The 25104-nt window shown below is 42.6% G+C and overlaps 1 protein-coding gene across 1 annotated transcript in view; it reads left to right on the top strand.

The window, feature by feature from the left end:
* LOC108786099 (kyphoscoliosis peptidase-like) overlaps nt 1-13409 on the top strand; it is a 15897-nt gene extending 2488 nt beyond the window's left edge. Inside the window, exons 2-5 of the mRNA XM_018555323.1 lie at nt 1630-1815; nt 4365-4555; nt 8298-8480; nt 13156-13409. Of these exons, the coding sequence (XP_018410825.1) occupies nt 1630-1815; nt 4365-4555; nt 8298-8480; nt 13156-13409 (814 nt within the window). The remainder of the gene's footprint in view (nt 1-1629; nt 1816-4364; nt 4556-8297; nt 8481-13155) is intronic.
* Nucleotides 13410-25104: the final 11695 nt, after the last annotated feature.

Raw genomic sequence — 25104 nt, 5'->3', positions numbered from 1 at the left:
TTTGTTTCAACTACTGAGGTTAAAAATAGAGTATTTATTGCATACAGCTGCAAATATATATGGAAGCCACATCACAACGTCAAGGCACCTCTGATAAATGTGCTCCTTAACTATATCTAAGTTTCTCAACTATTAGAACAAATAGAACAATGCACACACACACACACACACACACACACACACACAGAGCAGGTTCACCTGGAGGCAGCCCTTCCCTTCTTAAGCATACACAAAAAAAGTCACACTTGCTATTAATACGAAATTAAGTGTTGGAGCCAAATAATGCAGGCCAGTAAAAAAGGTTTTGGTTTACCAATGGTATTGGTTGACATTGGGGCACCTGTACTGGTTGACATTGGGGCACTGTGTATTGGTTGACATTGGGGCACCTGTATTGGTTGACATTGGGGCAGTGTGTATTGTCTGACATTGGGGCACCTGTACTTTATTGGGTGACATTGGGGCACTGTGTATTGTCTGACATTGGGGCACCTGTACTGTATTGGGTGACATTGGGGCACTGTGTATTGTCTGACATTGGGGCACCTGTACTGTATTGGGTTACATTGGGGCACTGTGTATTGTCTGACATTGGGGCACCTGTACTGTATTGGGTGACATTGGGGCACTGTGTATTGTCTGACATTGGGGCACCTGTACTGTATTGGGTGACATTGGGGCACTGTGTATTGTCTGACATTGGGGCACCTGTACTGTATTGGGTTACATTGGGGCACTGTGTATTGTCTGACATTGGGGCACCTGTACTGTATTGGGTGACATTGGGGCACCTGTACTGTATTGGGTGACATTGGGGCACTGTGTATTGTCTGACATTGGGGCACCTGTACTGTATTGGGTGACATTGGGGCACTGTGTATTGTATGACATTGGGGCACCTGTACTGTATTGGTTACATTGGGGCACTGTGTATTGTCAGACATTGGGGCACCTGTACTTTATTGGGTGACATTGGGGCACCTGTATTGGTTGACATTGGGGCACTGTGTATTGTCTGACATTGGGGCACCTGTACTTTATTGGGTGACATTGGGGCACCTGTATTGGTTGACATTGGGGCACTGTGTATTGTCTGACATTGGGGCACTGTGTATTGTTTGACATTGGGGCACTGTGTATTGTTTGACATTGGGGCACTGTGTATTGTTTGACATTGGGGCACTGTGTATTGTTTGACATTGGGGCACTGTGTATTGTTTGACATTGGGGCACTGTGTATTGTTTGACATTGGGGCACTGTGTATTATTTGACATTGGGGCACTGTGTATTGTTTGACATTGGGGCACTGTGTATTGTTTGACATTGGGGCACCTGTATTGGTTGACATTGGGGCACTGTGTATTGTCTGACATTGGGGCACTGTGTTTTGTCTGACATTGGGGCACTGTGTATTGTCTGACATTGGGGCACTGTGTATTGTCTGACATTGGGGCACTGTGTATTGTTTGACATTGGGGCACTGTGTATTGTTTGACATTGGGGCACTGTGTATTGTTTGACATTGGGGCACCTGTATTGGTTGGCATTGTAACCTGGGACATGAGTGTAAAAAAAGGGGAATATTGTTATTGATTTAGTGGTTAATACAATTATTACATTTTCAATAGCATTGCAGGTGTGAAATGTGAAGAAGTCATTGGATATGCTAAGGGCGCCAGTTATAAGATAGGGCAGAAATTCTCTGATACAAATCATGCCTGGAATATGGTTTACCTGGAAGGCCGCTGGCATCTACTGGACAGCACATGGGGAGCTGGAAGTGTAGATAAAAAAACAGACAGTTTTGAATTCAGGTGAGTAATATATAGACCACTAACCTCCACCATTGCTAAAAATATAAAAGTTTGCTAACTGTATGCGAAGAATGCATGTAATGGAATTTTTTGTATATATTTTCTTTAATTGTACACGTTTTTTTTGCACAACTTGTTCTACAGACGTGACTAGGACTGTTAAAGTATCTATATACCTTAAACTGTATGTATAGCCATAATGTTTTTAGTTTATGAAAGAGTAGAGAAGGATTGTCCTCCTTAGGTGCACATACCTTTTCTGTTTTTCCTAGTGACTGTTATTACTAAGACAGATGGGATGAAAAAAACAACAAACAGAGTTCACGGGAACAAGAAGTGAGGGTAACACTTCCAATTGGGATACCTGTTCCAGTGACAGCTATCTAAGAGGGGAATTAACCTCTCTCTTCCTGTTGCATTTCCGGGACAGGAAATGAAGGAACAGCAAAAATAACCGGACAGGCACTGGCGGAACTACCAGGGTCGCAGCGGTCACACTTGCGAATGGGACCTGAGAGAAGAGGATGGCACGCCGCCTGCGGAAAAATGCGATGCCATCTGATTGCCATTCTCAATTGATGGGAAGGGGGGGTTGGCGGCGCGGGGGGGCGTATTGTGGAACCTGGCCTTGGGGCGGCAGGGGGAGTAAATCCGGTCCTGGATACAGTAACCATACTCTGTCCTCCATTATCTACAAAAACACTCAGCAATCACTGATCACTGACTGCTTGTACCCCGCTCTCCTTCCTGACAGCTGTCACAGCAGGCTGAGCAAGCGGTGTGAGGACGGAGGAGAGCTCAGCCTCCTGTGACAGCGCAGGCTGTCTCTGCCCCCACACTGCTTTCCAAGAGGGGAGATGGGGGAACAGAGGGGATGTGGGGGAGAGTGGGAACTGTATTCGTAGTCCTCTATAGTTGATGTACTCGGTCTAGAAAAAAATGGTATCGGTGGATCTCTACTCCCATCCATGGCCGTACAGAGGTACAGACATGTATTAATATTGATGGGAGGCAGAGTTAATTGACTACAAGTGCGGTGCATAGGCAGCCGCCCGAGGGCATGTGCGCGCGTACATGTGTGTGGGGGGCGCAAAAATGCTCTTTCGCCTGTGTAGGCAAAAATCCTTGCACCGGCCCTGCATGCTGCCCGCTGCCCGTCGCCCGCTGTGTTTTTTGCGGTGAAGAATAGAAGAAGCTTCAGCGGGGTATGGCCTGTCAGGGAACTCCAGTTCCCAGCAGGGACCTAACGAGGGAGCTGGCGGGATACCCGCTGTAGGACGTCCTGGCAGCGTGGTCAGCGAAGATTAGGTAGTGGCAGCCTGGAGGCACGGAGGTCAGGAGCTGTGAGGGAGGACATTCTAGAGGAGAGCTGCAGCCGGTTTTTTTTTTTTTTGGCTGTGCTTTTATACTTTAATGTAATGTAAACCCAATTACTAAAATCTCATATACACTTTAAAATATTAATGTTAATATTAATTAATGTAGCGTTACAACTAGGGAAGCACTGATATATCGGCCACCGAAACATATCGGGCAAAAATTGCACTTTTGGCATAATGCCGAAAGTGCCATTTTCTGGCCAATATAGGGGTGAATAGAAGCACCGTCATTTTGGCCGCCGAAACATATCGGCCGAAAATGTCACTTTTGGCAAAATGCCCAAAGTGCCATCTTTCGGCCGAAATAATGGTACATCCCTGATTTCTCTCCTCACCGCTGGGCACTGCTCTGTGTCCCAGCGGGGAGGAGAGATACTGTCACAGGAGGCTGAGCGCTGCGGGATGAGAGGGCTGTGAGTGGCCGGTGTCTCTCCTCCCACACTGCTCAGCAGCCTTTCACAGATCAGAGGAGAGCAGTGTGGGCGCAGACAGCCAGCGCTGTCACAGGAGGTTGAGCTCCGCTCGCTCAGCCCCCTGTGACAGCTGTGAGGAAGGAGAGCGGGTACAAACACTCAGCGATCACTGATCACTCACAGGGTTATTCTGAAAACGTAACTATTGTGACAGTAACACCTCAGTTCACCTCATTTACTATACTAAGTGAAAATTCACTTTGCAAAAAGGAAATTCTCTTAGTTTAGTGAATGAAGTTGAATTCAAAACTTCAATCATCCAATCACGTGCAAGCAAAAATCCTTTTTTGGGGGGTTTTCCTAGCACATGATCGAGTATTTTTTTATGTGTATTTGCACTTTGTTTCACATCATTCACTAAGATAAGTGAAAACTCACTGTGCAAAGTGAAAATTTAGTAAATTAACCCCAGTACGTTACATTAAAAATGAAGGTTCTGAAAGTATTGGTATTTTCATTGGAATATGCACACACTGGGGTTGATTTACTAAAGGAGTTACGAATCTTCACTCAATAAATTGTCGTTATACCCTATTCATGAGCAGATGAAACAAACAGGAATTTGATTCCTACATGATTGGATGCTTAACTCCTCTAGTAAATCATCCCCAGTATATGTATTATGCCCATGCATTTGTACTATAGCTATGTACATTTGATTTCTTATATACTTTATATACTCCATTTCACACTCCAGTTACAAAGAATACTACTTCCTGACTCACCCTGCCCTCTTCATCGGAGATCACTATCCTGAAGAAAAGGAATGCCAGCAATTGGAGCCCCTGGTGTCTTTAAAGCATTTTGAAGAGAGTGCTTGCCTCAAAAGCTGGTTTTATAATGCCGGGCTTGTTTCCTGTCAACCAGAAACATGTGTTATTGAAACAGGTAAGTGCTATCTGGAAGTATTAGTCTTTTCTCAATAAGAATTATGTCTTCATTAAAGGAGAACTATGAGGTGAGTGCTTCTCACTCACCTCATAGTTCTAGCCGACCTGTGACAATGAGACTGTCACAGGTCGGCTCAGAAGATCGGGAGGTGAGTGAACACATACCGGCGTTCTCTCCCCTCTCGACCCTGTCACGGCTCTCTGCCGTGACAGGGGAGGGCCTGAATTCCCCCCTCCCCGCTCCGATCCGCCAGCCCTGACTGGGGGAACGGACGGGTGAGGGGGCGGGTACAGCTGGCTCTGCCTCTAGATAGGCAGAGCCAGCTGTGAGTCACGCAGTTGGGGCGGATCCCGGCACAATTGTCGGGATCCACTTCAGCTGCGGCGTCTCAGTATATCGCGAGCAGCATTTGAAATAAACTATTTCAAATGCTGATTAAATCACTTACAGTCATGTGCAAAAGAAAGTACACCCTCTTTGAATTCTATGGTTTTATGGACCTGCTAAGGACCTGATGATTTTAAATATGTCTTGATAGATACAACCATAGAATTCAACGAGGATATACTTTTGCATATGACTGTACAAAGGATGCTGCTCTTAGATTATTAAAAGTTTTAGTTTCCTGCAGAATCAGCTGGTCCCATGAGCACTGGTCCTGATATCCTGTTTTAGACAGCTCCTTTCCCTTGCAGGGTCCTATGGAGCCACCCTTGCGTGTGCTAGTAAGCTCTGTGTGTCATCCACAAACACACATCAATTGAAGAAATGTCACCAGCACACCAAAAATCCTTTCAGGATAACCATGTGTTCATTTAACAGAAAAATGTGTGACCCTGTGAGAAAGAAACCAAAAGAGACATTTCCCAGCACTCACCAGCCAGCCTGCAGAAATACACTATCTAGCTACTAAGGTTAAAAAAAGAGGTTTTAGTTGCACAACTTTTGCAGAATATGTGGAAGTCGCACTGCCCCGGCAAGGCCCCTCTGTATAGTGCGGTCCTGACTCTAATCTATGAGAGCCTCCATCTTGGAGCACATTTATAGCAAAGGATGAATTAGGTGCAGGTGTCTTAAAGGCATAGGGACACAATGGCTTCAGCTGACATTGCGATGTGTGGGGGTCCCTATGCCTTCAAGGAGGTTTGGCTACCTCCTGGCAAACCTGCACCCAAATTCATCCTTTGCTGTAAATATGCTGCAATATGCTGCTGCGACAATTTAAAACACTTAAACAATGCCTATGATACCGCTGTCCTCTCAGACAGGAATATGACAGGATTCACTATACAGTAGCGCTCTTCACAGAGGCAAGGATACTTTAAGTTTGTATTTAGAGCATAGAGATAAGCTTAACGATTTTTAAGATCATCCTTTATTAAAAGAAACAGTGCAGAAAATATACAGAGAAAGGTATTAATAAAAAGAGACAAAATATATATACAACAGTCAAATAAAAGGGAATAAAGGTGAATACTTAACAGTCCTGGTTTTAGGAACTCTGACAGAGTTCAGCTTTCAGCAGATAATGTCTAGAGATTAAAGGGGAACTCTTCTGCGATGTTAAGACTTCTTAGTTCCTTAAAACAAGAGGCATCTCTAGCTAGTTCAGCATCTTTTTGTCAGACCTTTAGGAGCCGGCGCTAGGGCAGGGCTGGGGCTGGAAAGCAGGAGGAGGATGAACCTTTATTTTACACTATCCCCGCCCAATTCCAAATTATGAAATGTAGCTGATTTTGTAACTCAGGTTTATCACTTTTGGGTGAATGTGGGGTCACCTACTCTACCAGACCTGCTTGTTTATATTATCTTGTCCACTGGAAAAAAAAGTGCTTGCGTGGGTTTCCTTCGGGTACCCCGGTTTCCTCCCACACTCCAAAGACATGCTGGTAGGTTAATTGGCTCCTCTTTAAGTTGGCCCTCTATGTATGCATGTGAGATAGGGACCTTAGATTGTAAGCTCCTTGAGGGAAGGGACTGATGTGAATGTGCAACTATGTAAAGTGCTGCATAAATTGTCAGCGCTATATAAATACCTGTAATAATAAAAATAATAATAATAAGGCCTGGTTCACACCTAGGCATTTTTGAGCACTTGGAAAAGCTCTTTTAATTGCCCAAGACAAGAAATCCAGAAATCCCATGATTTTTAATGGCCCCTGTTCACGCCTGAGCAGCAAAATTCCGGCAGGAAAACCCCAAACGCCCGAAAAGGTGAGCGTCTTTGGGCAGTTAACAGCACGTTTTTTTCCCCCATAGACTTTAATGGAAACGCAAAAAAACGCGCAGCAGGAGCATGTTCCCCATTTTCACACACATTTTTGAGCGTTTGTAAAAGTGTTTGTCCATTCCCTGTAATGTTTCTTAAGCTGCCAGTCAAAAGGCGCAACTTCACATAGATCAAACGCGCGTCAAAATGTGCAAAACGCGCATGAACGTGCAAATAACTGCACGCTATATACATGCGCATACAAATGCACACAAATGATGTTGCTTAGGTGTGAACCCGGCCTAAAGGTTAATCATCCTACACTGCCTCCTGAAACCTCCTTCCAGCAGGAGCCAGAACCAATCAGCCCACCAGGCTTAGGTTGGACCTTCGGAAAATAGAAAAATAGATAACAGATGCACAGACAGCCTAGCAGTAGCACATACTAAATTTATTAGAAAAACAACTGCATAAGGCAGGGTCACTACAAGAAATTGGGGATTATATTGTGTTTTTTGTTTGCTAAAATTTATTTTATCTAATACTTAATTACCAGCTATGCAAATATCATTTGATATACAAAATTGCAACTACCATTTTTTTTAATTCTAAAGCACCTCTGCTTTATAAAATATAAAATGTGTTAATTAAAAAAATGCAGATTTTAACGCTTATTATACTGTATATCTGCACTGCGCTTTGAAATGCAAATAAACCAAATGAATTATACCTATCTACATAAAATCTATAGCGTTATAAAAGCAAATATCATAAATGAAATCCAAAAAAAAACAAATAACATGCATTTATACACCATACAACGTGTCAGTATTGACTTCAAACAGTCCAACTTCGTAAGATTCCTTTTGTTAAGGAATATATATAAATGTGAAAATAACATGTAATTATCCTTTTAGTGTCAAAAAGTTTCAATATATAAGTGACTTTAATCCTCTATAATCATGAATAGCCGTGCCGATCCACACCACTGTGCTCTCTAATACAAAGGAACACAGCTACCCTATAAAGCATAAGCCACATACGCTTTTACTTTGTATTTTTCAGAACGTGTCTCTCCACTTCTCCTCTGTCCCCCATATTACCAATCACCTGCAATCCTTCTCCTTCCGGGTCTGCTATTATTCAGTATACACTCAAAGGAAGAAATATGTACCTCCGATTGTGTAGTATTTCTGTCATTCAGAAATTTGAATGCATCCAAATGTCCAAATTTACAGAAATTCAGATGAATTTCAATTCAGAACGAAAAAAGAATTACACGTGTCTAAAAATGAATGTGAACTTAGCACAGGTTAATTTACAAGCACAAACTGATGTGCATTCATGTTGTTTGCACAAAAAGAACTACCTATTGGGTCATTGAAGCAATTGACCTCACCTTTTAGTGACTTGGGCCAATAGAATTCGAAATAAATGCACATGTGAAAAGTGTAACCTTTCCCCTAAAATTAATTTGTATCCGTAAATGATCTCACATGTAAAAGGTCTATATCTTGTCATTCTGTTTAGCGAAAGGAAAAGTATCCATTACCATTGAAAGTCGTCGTGATATGCTCTTCACATTTTCATTGGATGGAAATGAGAGAAATGGAGTTATGAAGTTGTTAAACTGCGGGATGAAGCTTGATGTTTATCCTCAGAAAACTGGACAACACGAACTTCAGCTATTCGCCAAGGAACAAGACGATGAAGGTGTATACCATTTTGCTCTGGAATACAGAATAAATTGCAAGTCCATTGACACAAGCATGAAGATCCCTCAATGTCTTCATAGCCCTGTTGGTCCAAGTTGGGTGACTGAGGAATCTGGACTAGTTCAGCCCTCTCACCATGACACCATCATTTATACTGAAGATGGATGTTGTAACATTTGTTTTGCACTGAAGCAAGACTTAAGTTTTCTTTGTACATTACACTCTGATGAAGTACAAATTACACCAGAGAGAAAAAATAGATCCGTCTTTATAGCACAGACAGAGGGCAGAGTGGAAATGAAGGTGCGTGTTCCACAATCAGGAACCTATGTGCTAAAAATATTTGTCAAGCCTGCACACAGTAATAGTACTTCATACAACTATTTGTGCAATTATCTTATTATCTGTGCTAACCCCAAAGTGAAGTGGCCAGTGTTTCCTTTAGCATACTCTAACTGGGCTGAACACTATGAGCTGGTGCAGCCTCTGGATGGTGTTCTACCTAATAACAGCAATGTGTCCTTTAAACTCCACATTCCTGATGTAACCAAAGTGTGTATTGAAGGGGAAAAAAACATTCCCCTGACCCTTTCTGGTGACGGTTACTGGGAAGGAGACTGCAGTACAGCCAACATACAAAACCTCAGTGTCATGATTCAGTACAAGAGTCAACCAAATACATGGCAATATATCCTAAAATATGATGTTGCAGCAAAACGTTGAACACCCAAAGAAGCAACAGAACATGAAAAAAAATATTTGACATATGTAATGGAACCAATAGGTTACTTTTATTTCAGCAGTGGGGTGACTATTTTCGTAAAGATGTATTAACACTATGTGGCGTGTGCTTTCTTTGAATCCAGATGAATAAATAAACCCACAGGGCACCTAAACAAGCCTACAGACACAATATAAGGTGACTGTTTACAATAAACTCTCACTTGGAGGTAAAGCCTGGGTAAACCTTAATGTATTTTTCACTTTAAATAGAATTTTTAAGAGTTAGAACGCATGCCATATTTTTCCATTATAGTTTTTATTGCATTTTCCATACAAAGAAACAAACAAAAATAAACATATGTCCAATCATCAACAGAAGTTAGTATGAACAGCTGAAGCTGTCAGGCACGATTACCAAAGAACAAAATAAACATGATATGCAAAATATGATAAAATACAAAAGTTACAAAAGCTTTCACAAGCAATACAAACACAATAAAGCCAGGGACAAATCAAAGCATGCCAGGTATTACATGAACAGAGAATAGAATAAGTTCTATACAGGTGAAACTCGAAAAATTAGAATATCGTGCAAAAGTTCATTTATTTCACTAATGCAACTTAAAAGGTGAAACTGATATATGAGATAGACTCATTATATGCAAAGCAAGATAGTTCAAGCCGTGATTTGTCATAATTGTGATGATTATGGCTTACAGCTCATGAAAACCCAGGTCCACAATCTCAGAAAATTTTTGGCAGTGTGGGTAGGTGCCAAGTCCTGCTGGAAAATGAAGTCAGCATCCCCATAGAGCTTGTCTGCGGAAGAAAGCATGAAGTGCTCCAAAATCTCCTGGTAAATCTCCTGGTAGATGGCTAAGTTGCATTAGTGAAATAAATGAACTTTTGCACGATATTCAAATTTTTCGAGTTTCACCTGTACATGGAACATAAGCATACAGCATATGACACTCCGACACCCCCATTCCCTGCAATGTGAAGCAGGTAGGCCCTAAAGTTTCCCAAGCCAGACCAGATAGTATCAGTTTCTGAACAGCCAGGTCAGCGATTTAATGGTATATCTTTATCAGCCCCCCAAAATAGGAAGGTCAATCCTCGGTTAGTGACACAAGGACAAACTTGAATAAGGAAGAAAAGAAGAACAGAAAAATGTACCAGTACACAGGTAAGAGGGGGAGGGGGCTGGGGGCATTAGGCAACCAGATTAAAAGCAAAAACCCAGAAAGAAAAACAGGGCAAAGGAACTCACCTATGGGATGGTGCTCACCTCTACATCTGGGCAGGCAGGGCCCCAAGCTTCCCCTCCATATCCCCCCCAAGCACCAACCCCAGACAAACCAAACCCTCGGCAACTCACACACTGAGCCCCCAATCGAACAAGCACTGACTTCTAAGAAGGAGGGTTCATATAGGCGTTATACTCATCTGCCCTTTAAGCAAGATGACCAAGTAGTAGTACAGTATATTTAGTGAGTCTATCCTGCAAGTTATTTCCTAAATTCTGTCCAATCTATCAAACCATTTCAACACTGTGGGAGCACGTTGGGATCTCCTTTGCATAGGGACACACATAAGGGCAGCATTAATCATGTGCATGGCTAACAATGCAGTCAGGAATTGACATGTAATGCAAGAGAAAATGAGCCAGAGAAAATTCTAACTCAATACTGGAGATTGCTGAAGTGATTCCGTGTACTACTCGCCAGAACAGTTGCAGGGCAGCACAGTCCCACCATATGTGAAGCTTTCCTCCCCTCCCATGAGCACAGCATCAAAAAAAATCACTCACATATGGTAACATTTAATGTAGTCAAGCAGATACCCTCTACCACCAGGTCCGCAATATATAACCTGTCTCTTACACTTGGACATTCAGGAAACCCTAATGCAATCTTATAATAATCAGCTCCCAATCCTCCCCTGATACCTGTATCCCTAGTTCCCTCTACCAAGATCTACAAACTAGGTCATCATTAGGTGTATTTCTGGTAAGTATGGACTGATATGGATAAGAGATGACATGTCATTATGGGGGTTGTTTGAGGTGTAAGGACTCCAATATTTTGTAATATTGTACTGAGAGACCATCAGGGCCTTGGCTTTTGCCTGGTTTCATCTGTTTCAATGCCTGCTGAAATTCCTCAAAGGTGATGGTCTCTCCAGTACACTATGGAGTCCTCTGCTTTTTGTCTCTGCTTATAATATGAATCCTGTAAACTGATTGGGAGCGCAAGTGTTTATCACTGGAGATTGCCATATAGGAAAAAGCAAGCAAAAGAGGCAGGTTGAAGGAGGCCCATTTCTACTATTAACATTGGGTTTTCTTCCAGCCCGTGACCAAAGTGGATTGGCATGTTTAGACCTTAGTAAGGTAAGGTCACACTATAAGGTGGGGGTTATTCCTAAGGGAGTATGCGGTGGAGGTCACAGGAAGTACGGAGGATTATACACACATATCTCCTTCAGTTATTGGACATTTGAATCTTATGAATGATTTTGGTGCACACTGTTTCTAATCTTTGTACTATTGGTCAATTGGACTTGGACTATTTATGTATTTGTTTCACTATCATTTCACCATTTAAAAATTAATTTGTCATTGTGTGGCACTGGATTAGAGAATCTTGAAATGGGTATTGGGCATTGTAATCTAGTCCCACAACCAGCAACGTACAGGGTCAAGGTCAAGGGGCAACGCAGGGGTGAGACGAAGAGCAATAGGAAGACCCCCCACTAGTGAGAGAAGGCAAAGCAACGAAAGTAGAGAACACAGGACAAGAAACAAAGAAGGGGAAATAAGAGGGTGCAAGGGAGGGAAAGGCATCAAGTAAAAAGAGAGGGACAAGGAGGGAAAATGAAGAAGAAAACAACCCAACCAAACAGGAGGAAGCCAAAGAGACAAAGAAAGAGAGAGATGAAAGAAGACAAAGACCAAGCAACCAAGAAGACAACAACAAAGTGACAGAAGGACACACACACCAAGGCAGTAAATGAGAATCTGGGAGGGCAGGGAAACTCCACTGCTTGAGCACCAGTCTGGGTCAAATCAGCGAGAGTGGCCTCACTGTGGAGGGGTTAATTAGACTTGAACAAAGGCCGTGGTCTCCAGTGGGGGAAAGTGACCCATAAGGAAAGCATATATATATATATACTGTATATATCTATATATATACATATATATATATATAGATATATATAAACACAACAAACAATAATGTTGTCATTTTAAGTATAGCTAAGAATAAACTCAGCAACCAGAATGCAAGTGTCAGGAAGCAGAGAAACATTGCTGAGGCTTAAAGGTCAATTTAATGGCAGTCATGTTAGAGTGTTTGTATCAGGACTCATCTTCAACCAACAGAATGTGAAAAAATAGTCTTCTGGCATTGCACAGCACAGGCGGGGGAAGGCCTTCCTTAGACAACAAATTGGGAGGGGGGGTGTATCCACAAAATAAATGGACCCCCATCCCCCAGCACCATACAAATGAGATTCTAATGCAGAAAAATTAGTAACAAAGCTACAACCATATATGCAGGCACAATTAAGGAAATAAGCTGGAAATAGATTACAGACCAACCGAACATGGAAACCAGGGCTAACAACCAGAACAGCCAAGGGCAGGTAAACACCTCAGAGTCCCATGAAGCAAAATTTTAGATCCCGGGATTCTGGGAAAGTTCTCCAAATCATGGGGAGGTATCCATGAAGAAAGTCAGAAGGGCACAAAAAAAAAATCTGAAAAAATAAGAAGGGGGCATTGGGGGACAGAGCAGTTGAAAACATAGGAGATAGAGCACTTGATCAGAAGAGGGCAAGTTTGCCACCCACCAAGACAGTGAGGGGCATACATGGCTTAATATTTAGCTCAGTACAGCATAGGAGTCCTCATGATTAAGGATGGGTATACTTCGCAAACCTCTGACCAGTTGCCAAGCCAACTCATTGCTTCACTGAGACCTCCACCCAAAAACGCTGCAGCAGTCGCCAAATGAGCACACTGGGATCCCCTGGGCCGGGAGTGGGGCCTCCGAGGCATTGGGGAAATCTGACCAAGAATCGAGCAGGCAAAACTCACCATGCCAATCTGAGAGTGGAACCGCTGGATGTGGAGCACTGTACAAAAGTGGTTGAGGTCCTCTGGGGAACAAACCAGTGGTTCGGGTATACACCAAAAATGTAAGAAACCTTGATTGCAAATCCTTACCAGTGAACTTGCTCAAACATTTAATGTGAATGCTATGTGGATGGGTGTGCCATAGCTTTCATCACTTAATTCAGGGGTAGGCAAGCTTGACACTCCAGCTGTTGTGGCACTACAAGCCCCATGAGGCATTGCAAGACTCTTGACAGCTGCAGGCATGACTCCCAGAGGCAGATGCATGATGGGATTTATAGTTTCAGTAAAGCTTGAGTGCCAAGGCTGCCTACCCCTGACCTAATTAGTAATTTCTTGACATAAGAGGAATATGTTGATCTCGCTCTGAAAATGCTAATTGCCTGACATTCAAGCTGATTCATTACTGTGCTTTTTAAATCACAAACCTGGAGCAAGTATGCAAATGAGGAGTTCAGACTTTACTAGCTGTATGCTTGTTCAGGATCACCAACACAGAGAGTATTGAAGCAAGAGGTAAGCTCGAAGAAGACAAACAGACTGCTACGTTTGCCCTTATGCCTTGAATAAATATAGATTTGAAAGGATCCAGAACTGTTTTTTTCTCTCCTGAAGCAAGAGGCATCCTGGCAAGTAGCATGATCAGATGGATCCGGGTCAGCAATGATGGTGTGTGTATGTTTCTCTTGGTAAACCATTGAAAACTGACTGCACACCTGGGCTTTGCTACAGTACCTTATTCTACGATCAGAGGATTTATAACTCATTATTCTTTTATTTGCATTCATCATTAATAATCACATTGATACACATGTAGTGTCATGAATTTTCTCTATATCATAGAACCATAATAGCAGAGCAGCTCTGGCAAGGTTCAGACATCACTGCAGTTATGACTATGATATAGACTGATTTAATGAAACTGTTCATCTACTGTACAATCAAGCTTACTGATGACAAATGCAAATAAAGGAGCAATTAGTTACAAATCCGCTGTGCTGATCTGTTTGGAATATTGTTCTTGGTTTTCCTTTAAACCACCTTCAGTGGCGTGGCTACTAGAAAATTTAGCATTGCTAGAGCTGTAGTTAGTCTAGCTGATTTATAGTTGGCTATTATCTGGTTCATTCCAGGTGTTTGGTTATTGATTGTACCTGCCTGAGTGGGGTGTGACCCAGCTGCAGTGTGGGGCAGCCATTAAGAGAACATTATGAGTGTCTTTGTCTCACCAGCCTATCACTGAGAGTTTCATTGCCAGTGGTGCATGCTGGGGGAGTGCATAAATACGTAGGGGATTGCCATGTGCTTGGCAGGGATTGGGATGCTTAAAGATGGAAATGCTGATTAGCCTGGAGGAGTTCACACATGTAGACCCTGGAGGGGTCTGGAACATATTGAAGAAAAGAAACAGGGAAGCTGGATGGCTACTGGAGGTGCCTGATACTGATATGAACCTCATGAGCACGTCTGGTGTCTCTTTTGTGGAAGATCTCATGCCCATCCCTGTTCAGCTGGTGCTCTATTGCCCAGTGTCAGCCTGTTCTCCTATTGTTTCTACATTGTGGAAGTCTGAAGGGATTGGTAAATCTGGAGTCTGTCCTATGTTTGCCATGGATGTCTGGAGCCCTATACCCTCTCTCCCAGTTTGATGTTCTGTAATAAAGCATTTAAAAAGGCACTTAAAGTGACTGACGCCCAACTTTTTTGATCACACATCCCTTCTCTGGCTAAAGATCTGCCCCTGAGAGTACAATGTCAGCCCTCTCTGCGCTTTGGGGGTCCACCTCAGGCATCTGGGGGTCAAGGGGTGCTACACCTGTAATTTTAATGTAAGAGTTTATTTTTCCTGCTGCCGAACCTGTACAGCTTTTCTAGCGAAAATGTCAGCTTCTTACTGCACATATGTGCTGCAGCCGCATTAAAAGCTGTGGTCCGAACGGTCACTTACCATTAGTAAGGCTTTTCCAGGAATGAATGGAATGGCATGAGCAGTAAGAACATTTTTGTAAGAAAGGGGGGTGAGGGAAGCAAATTATACGGGAAAAATATATACAACATTTGACCTTTAAGCTTTGTGCAGACTTCAGGAAAAGTCGAAAAGTTTACACTTCAAAATAAAATAAATCTAAATCCCATAACTTCATAACAATTGGCAAAGCATGTTTTAGGGCATAGCTTTTGATAATCTTTTTGTGCAGTACCACACTGTATTGTCTACAAAGTTTGTCTACAGATGTCAACACAGGGTACACAAAAGCACTTCAAAACCACAAACCCACATTGTTGTCATGAAGAAATAATAATTACAGAGTCATTTTTCAGAGACAATAGCCAGATATATAGCACAGTGTTTGGACAGTGTGTAAGCAGTATTATGTAGATAGTAGCCAGAAATATAGCATAGACATGCTACACGTAATGGGAGCCTTTTTACTAGACTGCTATGTATGAAGGAAATACAAGGCAAGTTTTATTGTCAATAAAAAATTACATTGTATTACGTCAGAGACAAGAGCCAGAAGTATAGCTTAGACAATCTGCACATTTTGAAAGCCTTTTTAGTAGGCCGTACTTTAAGAGAGAGAGAGTGAGAGAGAGAGAGAGAGAGAAAGAAAGAGAGAGAAAGTGTCACGCCTGTACGGACTGAGGTAGCATGGATCTCAGCTGCGGAGGCTTCTCAGGGTTGGAACTCTGGTTTCACTCTCTCAGTTTTAACAGAGAGTTAGAGTTCCTTGCATCACAGCCTCAGTTTAAATTATATGGCTTAAATGGATGGGGTTAATTATGCAAGTAAATGGCGAAGTAGTGGCAAATGATAATGAAGAGTATAAATGCAGGAGTCCAATGATATATCCCCAAACTGGTGGAAGTACAAAAGCCCCAATGTAACTTAAGCCAATGCAGATAACTTTGTAACAGTCCAACTGAGAATGAGTGCAAAAGCACTGAGAGTACTTGCAATTTAGTGGAGGTGTCACAATGGAAGCAGTAGAGGCTCCTGGGTGGTATCCGGATCCGGGGTATGCTGGAGGGCACAATCTGGAGGCTTGTGGAGGGTCCCAGGAGACAGCAGGCGTTTCTGGCTCAATATTGGAACGCCATGCTGTCTCGACTGGGCGTTTAAATAGGCCACTGATGGACAGGAGGAGCCGAGGGACGTCTCGGCGCACTTCCGCGTTCCACGGTGGAACGCACGCTGTCCCGAAACCCGGAAATGCGGAGCGTGCGCTCCACCCTGGAACGCAATCGACCCAGCGAAAGAGCGGCTGGCCGCCACTACCTCCCTCCTTGCTCGCAGGTGACGGCGGCGGCCGTTACAGAAAGAGAGAGAGAGAGAGAGAGAGAGAGAGACAGAGACAAGGCACTTTCTATCAAGAGATAAAATATTATAATGGATTATGACAAAGACAACAGCCAGAAACAGCACAGACACACTGCACATCATAAAAGCCTATTTGCTAGGTTGCATTTAAAAAGAGACAGAAGGCAATTTTTACCAAGATAATGAAAAATTACTGTAAATTATGTCAGAGACAAGAGCCAGAATTACTGTACAGTCGGCACTGAATCAGTTAGAGTAGGATGCATTGTGAAAGGAACACACACAACAGACAGCTTTTCAACAAATCCACATGTAAGGCTGCATTTACATGGGACTTGTATGTGCATTCTGGGACTCCTGTGGCAAGAACCTATGAATTCTTGCCACAGGAATACCGAGTGTGCCTGTTCAGATGCGGCCGTTGTGCCAAGATGGCTCCAAATAACAATGTGACCGCAGCTGCATCAGTTAGCATGGTGTGATTACATGCGGTTCAGGATGGATAATTGTTCCTGGATGCAGGATAGAAGCATCCAGGAGCAGTCATTTATCCTGAATCGCACATCATACCATGTGTATATATATTAGGGCTGGTAATGATTAAAATTTTCGTGTTCGATTAATCGAACATTTTTTTAATCAATTAAATTCAATTAATTATAACGCACATACAGATCCAACTACATTGGCCTATACACATACAGCACAGCAATGAAGTCATAAAATGAACTAGGATCACACTAATCCAGCACGTTATTAATCTCACGTGCCCCACTCAATATGGCCGCCGCTTGAGTGGGGCAACTCAGAATAATAACGTGCTGGATTAGTGTGATCCGAGTTCATTTTATGAATTAATTGCTGTGCTGTATGTGTATAGGCCAATGCCGAGGCTGGCGCTCGTATATTGCCCAGACATTTCAGACAGCTTTTGAGGACAAAGACCAAAATAAAGTATTTATTTTTCACTGGAAAAAAACACTAAATATTTAATGTTAGATTACCTACAGTGGCGTCACAAGGGGGGTGTGGGGGGGGCGGCCCGCACCCGGTTGAAACCATTGGAGGGGTGACACCAACATTACTGACAGTGATTTTGGTGTGACCCCCTCTAAAAAGGTATCAGGAGAGAGGAGGGGAAACGGCGGCATACCTCATCCGTTCCCTTCCTCTCTGCCGGCGTCCATCACCAAGATGGCCGCCGGAAGGAGTCAATTAGACGGCCGGACATGCGCAATGATGTCATCGTGCACGCGCCTGGTGACATCACACGCATGCGCGCTGACTTCACGGCGGGGGGGGGGGCGGGGGCTGGCGTGGGGTGCCCCTAATTACCTAAATTAAAGTAATGAAAGGAACATACTTAAATAAAATAAAAATTAACATTTAAAGAATTCTTTATTAATGGAGGCCGGAAAATAGGAAACAAAGAGCATGATTTAGCCTGTAGCAAACACTATAACTTTTACAACTGTGGAGCAGCTACGGAAACATTATGTGCAACAAGTAATGGCCGAACTTGCTTGGGTTCAGTTTTTAGGTGTGTTCGTCGAACATGGCAAAAAAAGTTCACCATTTGTGAACTTTGATGCACACCAAATTAAACTTAATGGGAGGCTAATCTTGGAAATCAATTCTCTCCATTTTCAAGGCTAATAGTCAGGAGAATGTCAAATAAAGGGTATGAGGAGCTGAGCACTGCCCTGGGGGACATGTACCAATGCAAACAAAAACACAAATACCACTCACTCAGTGGGGAAATGGTCCCCATTTTTTTGCGACTTTAAGGCTGACATGGGACCAACACCTATTCTTTGACCATACATGCTACATGTGGTGTTTAGAACATTACAATTCTTAGGGACTGCATCAGTGACACTGTTTCCTGACATACTCTTTACCACTGCATTCTGTATGTTGGGCTGAATATGATATACTCCTAACCCCTGCACTATATATGACATATTCCTGACCACTGGACTTTTTATCTTAGGATGTATAAGAAATACTCCGGACCACTGCACTCTTTATGCCATGCGGTATATGACATACCCCTGACCCTGCAGTCTGTGTGCTGGGCTATATTATGACATACCCATCACCACTGCAATCTGTACCTTGGCTGTATATGGCATTCTTCTGACCCCTGCACTCTGTATGCTGGGTTATATTGTGACATACCCCTGACCACTGCACTCTGTATTGTAAATGACATATTCCTGACTCCTGCACTGAATTGTATAACAGTTGCTGGTTGTTCAGTAGCCACTGTCTATGTCATAGAAGTTCTTCTTTAAGCATATGTAATGGAAGAGCTTACTATTTTTTTTTACAAATAATTGTGTCTGTTAGACTGTAGCCTAGTAATTAAAGCATATTCTGTAGGAATGAGAACCATGGAATATGTTACCATATCGCCAGTGAGTAAGTTCAGTTTTTAAGCCACCTCCAAATTTGACAGCCTACTTAGAATAGATGGTCTATATGAGATATGCAGGTAGGGCTATGTACTGGTCTGACAGAAGGAATGATGATAGCTCATTGACCCCTATATGTAGAGAAGACAGACTGTAGTTGAAATGTCCCCAAGGACAAAAAGCTATCTATATCCTTGGGATAGAGTGATTTTGTTCCAAAACTAGGACAGTCCCTCCATATAATGGGGTTATGTATTTACTTACATTTCTTTTCCTGTTCTCATGATTATGCAATGTTCTGTGTTCTTCTGACTTTGCCCGCTTGTCATAGATTACTGCTTACCAAGAGCGACTGGCACAGAACAAAATAGCTGCTGCGGATTCCCTAAGGCTTAGTGACTAAGCTGACTGTACCCATTGCATGCACAGTGCATATCACAGCAGCCTCAATACAGAAACACTGTATGCAGGAAAATCTGATTTTTTTAATTTTGTTTAGCATCAGTCACTGAACACTATAATCAGAGGAATTGTAGAGATAGTGCTACGTACAGAATTAAAATGATAAAAGCCTAAGGCCACTATAAAATAAACTGAAATCAAATGCATGCGCGCATAGAAAGCCTGTATGATTTTTATTTTCTTAGCCGTAATGGTGGAGTCTCACTTTAAATTGGCTAGTAGCCTGCTGCTCGTATAGGAAATGATATTGGCCAGAGGCCTATGTTAGTAACATTAGCCCAAGTTCTAGGAAAGAGTATTACAGTACTGAATGAGTTTCATAGAGCCAATTTGTTAAGTTCTTGAGTTTCCATTCACACTTCTCCTTTAGCGAAAAACCTATTTAATGTCAAAAATGGTTATACTAAATGATCCAAAGTGTTTTTATGTTCACTTTCACAGCTCATTGACTGCATTAGCTCAGACACGTTCATACATTGTCTAATCATGTGTTCAGAGCTAAGCGGCAGGAATGTCTATCTAGGAAAGATTTTCTGTGGATCATTACAGTTAGTTTAGGGCAGAGAAATGCTGCCAGTACAATAATACCATGTAACCCAATTGTGTATCTCCATCAGCACTTCCCGTTTTATTTCATCAAGGCTTCACATTCTTTGCCACACTTGGGCCTCACCTACTCTGTGTTATGAATGAAAACTAATGTAATTGTTAAACAGATTTTCATTGCATTTGTAACACACAGAAAAACACACACACTAGCATCAATTAAGCAAAGCATAGGTAGAAAATGCTAGAATGAAATGTTTCTAAAGGTTCTTGTTTTTTTTTTTGAATGGCAGGTCTCAGTTTTAGAATAGATGGTCTAGATGAGATACTTAGGTATTATTATTATTATTATTACATGAGATTTATATAGGTAGGGCTATATACTCATTTGACAGAAGGACTAATAATAGCTTATAGGTAGAGAAGACAGACTTCAGTTGAAGTGTCCCTTATACTGTAGATATCAAGAGACACAAAGGGAGTAAAAAGATACAAATGGAGTGGGCAAATAAAAGAGGACCCTCTGAGTGTTGGGCTCATCTCCTATGCACATAACTCAAAGTCTACCAGACAAGTAGCATGTGTTAAGTGTAGGGCCCTGGTGACCCAAGGTCAGCTAAAGTGAATATGGACTCATCTAAATCTGGAGGGGCAGATGACGATACTAGCAAGACTGGAGGGAGTCCTCCAAGTACCTCTATGGCGTTCAGAGCTGTGGTAGTTGGTGACATCCAGATTGGCGCGGGATGATTTCCTCTCTATGAGTATGGCGCCAAAAGGTCCTTGTTGCACATTTGTAAATGTGTATGTGGCCAAGTTCAAGAGGCTGTTTTAGATTAAAGTAAACCTGTCATAGACCTGGACAATTCAAAGACAACATAATAAAAAAATATATATAAAGTGCTTACTTTGTGAAAATGATCACCAAATCAATAGATAAAGGCAGCTGAAGTTATACAGAAATCTTAACTTCCTGTAAAAGTAAAAGTCAAGCTTGGTCCATTAATATGATGGGCAGCCCTCACTGACTAATATGAGGTTAGGGAATGCTCAATCCCTACAGTGCTAATTTTTGACTGTTAATGGATTCTCTTGATCTACTGAAAGTAACCCTTACTTAGGTTTCTTCACTAACTGCTTACTTTGAATTGCCCATGTTTGACAGGTTGTATTTAATAGATACTTCTCTGTAGTTTGCACAGTATTTAAATAGGTTAAAAAAAAGACAGGTCTATTGAGTTAAAAAGAAAACTGTAAACCCTGCATACTCAGAACCCTAAACCTGCAGTTAATTCAAGTCTATAAGGGCTCATGCACACAGCCACCTGTGGCCCTACAACGTACATGCTGGCATATTTCTCCTGCCAGGGAGCCACAGGTGCTGCATTCAGAGGTTAATTGCTGTACACGACTGTATACAGGTATAAGCTGGACAACAATGAACACAGACTCAGGGCTTGTTCACACCAACTACAGTGTGTTCCAGCACGGTTAGCTGTTGGAACGCACTGTATTGCATACAAAACTCCCTCCTGTGTTCCGGGGTGGGAGGGGGTGTGGTGGTGCATTGAAGTCACAATGTCCACAGTGCGATCACCCGCACTAGAACACGTGGAACAACAATGCCTGCGTTCCGGTCCAGTGCAATTGCAAAAAATAGCGCATGATCGCTGTCTTATTCCACTACAATGGAAACGGAATTACCCACCTTCTAGACTAGAACTATTTGCTAGAATCAAGGACGTCCAGGTGATGGAGTATTTAACAGCTAGGCTGAACAATACAATTGGGGCACATGAGGAGGTATGGAAAGCGTGGCATGCCCACGAAGTGAACACAGACTGAAGGAGAGGGAGTGGTTGATTGGAGACAGAGGTATATGGACACAGTTGGGGACTACTTAGGAGGGGAGGGATGCAGAGGACAAAGGCTTGGATGGAGACCTGGTTCATGCTGTACATTTAGAGGGTCATCCTGGAAGAAGCTCGTATACACTTTCATTTCTTTTCTTCTTTCATTTCTCTATTCTTGCTAAGTTATGTATGTATTAAATAAAGTTAAAACGCTTCAAGATAAAAGGTTATCCGCAAGCCATTGAGCAACATAAATAGAGAACTGCTGGAAAGACTGAAACATAGTCCATACAGTAATGACAAGGTTTAACACTATAAGACTGTTATGATGTAAAAAAAAAGGGACTACCCCATTTTGTGCTTAGCATGGAAACAGCCCTCTGATATACTGCGGGACCTAATAGGCTCTTTGGTGAACTGTTAATTAATCTTGATGCCACAAAGCATGTCATAGGTTTTGTACTTTTGTATTTCAACTATGCAACTTTAATAAAAACTGTCAATTATAAAAAAAAAAAAAAAATAGCGCATGCAGTATTTTTGAGGATCTAAGGTACCTCTGCCTGGGACTGCTAGTCTCAGGGGATTTTGAGAGAGACCTGGTACTGTACTGCTTGCTGGAGAGGAAGTTATACATTAGGGCTTGCAATGCCCTAGTTTCACCCATTCTGTGAATCTGTGCTTTTTTCACCTCTGTGAAAAAAGCACAGGGGTCCTATGGAGCCAGCCTTGTGTGTGCTAGGAAGCTGTTTGTGTCCCCACAAACACACTGACACAGCAAGGCAATTCATTACCCCCCTCCCTGCTCTTCCTTTCTTCCTCTTCCAAGCTAGTAGATAAACAGTCGCTGGAGACTGCTCTGTCCCTTGTGATCTTGTACTGGACAGGAAGTTCAGGGAAGCAGAGAGGTGATGTTTGCGAACATGATGACAATATTCAGCCGTACCAGCCTGAAGTGAATAGCCGAACAGTGTTCGGCTCACTTCACTTCTGATCGGTCATTCACTCGGCTGCCCTCGGCAGCTTTGTGAATAGACCCCTAAGTATTTTTGGGCAAACATATAAATAACTACTTAATAAATACTTTGCAGGGCAATATATATTTGTTTGCTCTGGATTCAATATTGAAAAACTGTTTGAGAGTTTAATACTATTTTAAGCCTAATTTACATAAAGTGGCGGAAATGTTTTTTTTACATATCCCCGAGCATGTGGGGTTCCTGCATAGAAAGACCTAAACTTGTCAAATCCCCTCCACCCCCCACATGCTGAAGTAATGCTGGTGTGTGACTTTAGGGCAGCCTCTCTCAATCTTTTTACCTGGGAGGAACCCTTGATTTGTATTTTCCAAGTCTCTGGGAACCCCTGCTAAAAATGATACTTACGGCTTGTGTTGTATTAGCATGGCAATAGAATGTAGAGTTGAGAGTGTTACTGAGCTGGCAAGGATGCTGTGGAGAGGATCGTGGATCTTTCCTGACACAGCGACTGCAGCCGGGTTTTATATGCTGTTTTAAAGTGTTTTTATGTGAGTAGTGTTTAATAAATGTTTTTCTACATATCAGCGGTGTGCACTGTTTTGTCTCTCTGCTTTGTGCACACACACCACAGGAAATTTTCTACAGCATGTTGAGTATGGCAGGGGGTAGCACATGTTTGTAGTTTGGTATTGCAATGTAATTTCCACTATAGGATAAAAAAAAAGGCATGAAATAATGTGCCAGCCGTTTGGCATGCATTTATGGTGCAGTAGTGCAATGCAAAATCCACTTTGGGATTAACAAAAATTCAGGAGGCAGCAGTATCGTCTCCTAAGCACCTGCAAACCGCCTGTCAAGTTTGGCAGGTGGTGCCGCTTGACAAAAGTGATCTTTGCAGTCAAAAGGACTGTGCTGCAATTATGTGCCCACCACTCGGCATGCATTTGCGCATGGTATTGCAATGCAAAATTCACCTTAGGAGAAAAAGAAGACATGAAACCATGTGTCAAGCACTTGGTATGCGTTTATAGTGAGGTATTGCAAAGCAAAATCCACCTTAGGATAAAAAAAAGACATTCAGAAGGCAGCCGTATCGTTTCCTAAGCGTCTACAAACCGCCTGTTGAGTTTGGCAGGTGGTGCCACTTGCCAAACACAACCGTTGCAGTCGAAAAGACTGTGCTGCAAGCACGTGGAAACCACTTGGTGCACGTTTGTGGTATTGCAATACAAAATCCCCTTTAGGATTTTTTAAAGGGCATTTAGGAAGCAGCAGTGTTATCTCCTAAAGCGTCTTCAAATCACCTGTCGCGTTTGGCAGGTGGGGCTGCCTGCCAAACGCGACGATTACAGTCAATAGGACTGTGCTGCAAGCACATGCTAACCACCTGGTATGCATTTGTGGTGCGGTATCGCAATGCGAGATATGCTTTAGGAATGAAAAAAGGCATGAAACCATGTGACAACCACTTGGCATGCATTTGTGGTGCACTATTGCAATGCAAAATCAACCTTAGCATAAAAAAGGCATTCAGGAGGCAGCAGTATCATGCCTTAGGCACCTGCAAACCAACTTTTGAGTTTGGCAGATGGTGCCGTTTGCCAAATGTGCAAAATCCATGTAGGATAAAAAAAGGCATAAAACCATGTGCCAACTAGTTGGCATGCATCTTTGGTGCAGTAGTGCAATACAAAACCCACTTTAGGATTCAAAAAAGGCATTCAAGAGGCAGCAGTATGTCTCCTAAGCGCCTGTCAAGTTTGCTAGGCGATGTCGCTTGCCAAACACAACCACTGCAGTAAATAGGGCCGTGCTGCAACCACGTGCTAGCCACTTGGCATGTGCAGCATCGTATCCTAAGGCAGCAGCATCATATCCTAAGTGCCTGTAAACCAGATTCTGAAAAGCGATCCAGCACACTTGCTTTTCGGAGGGCAGTAAAGCCTGCCACCCCTATAATCCTAGTAGTTAGTGTAAACTTGCTCCCTAATGTTGGTGATCTGTGTAGTTAGGAGATCAGTTCCTCACAGCTCACCACTCATTGAAACCTAACATGCTCTGGAGGAACCATTGTCTGAGTAGAGCAGCTTTAGAGGAACATCACACCACCTCCGAAGACACTCTGTTACGGCAGCGAAGTCTTGGCTGCAGTTATCAATATCGGCCACAAGATGGCAGTGT

Source organism: Nanorana parkeri, unplaced genomic scaffold, assembly GCF_000935625.1.
Source record: "Nanorana parkeri isolate BGI_ZX_2015 unplaced genomic scaffold, ASM93562v1 scaffold192, whole genome shotgun sequence".
Classification (NCBI taxonomy): Eukaryota; Metazoa; Chordata; class Amphibia; order Anura; family Dicroglossidae; genus Nanorana; species Nanorana parkeri.
Note: the sequence above shows the minus strand (reverse complement) of the source record. Positions and strands in the feature narration are given on the sequence as shown.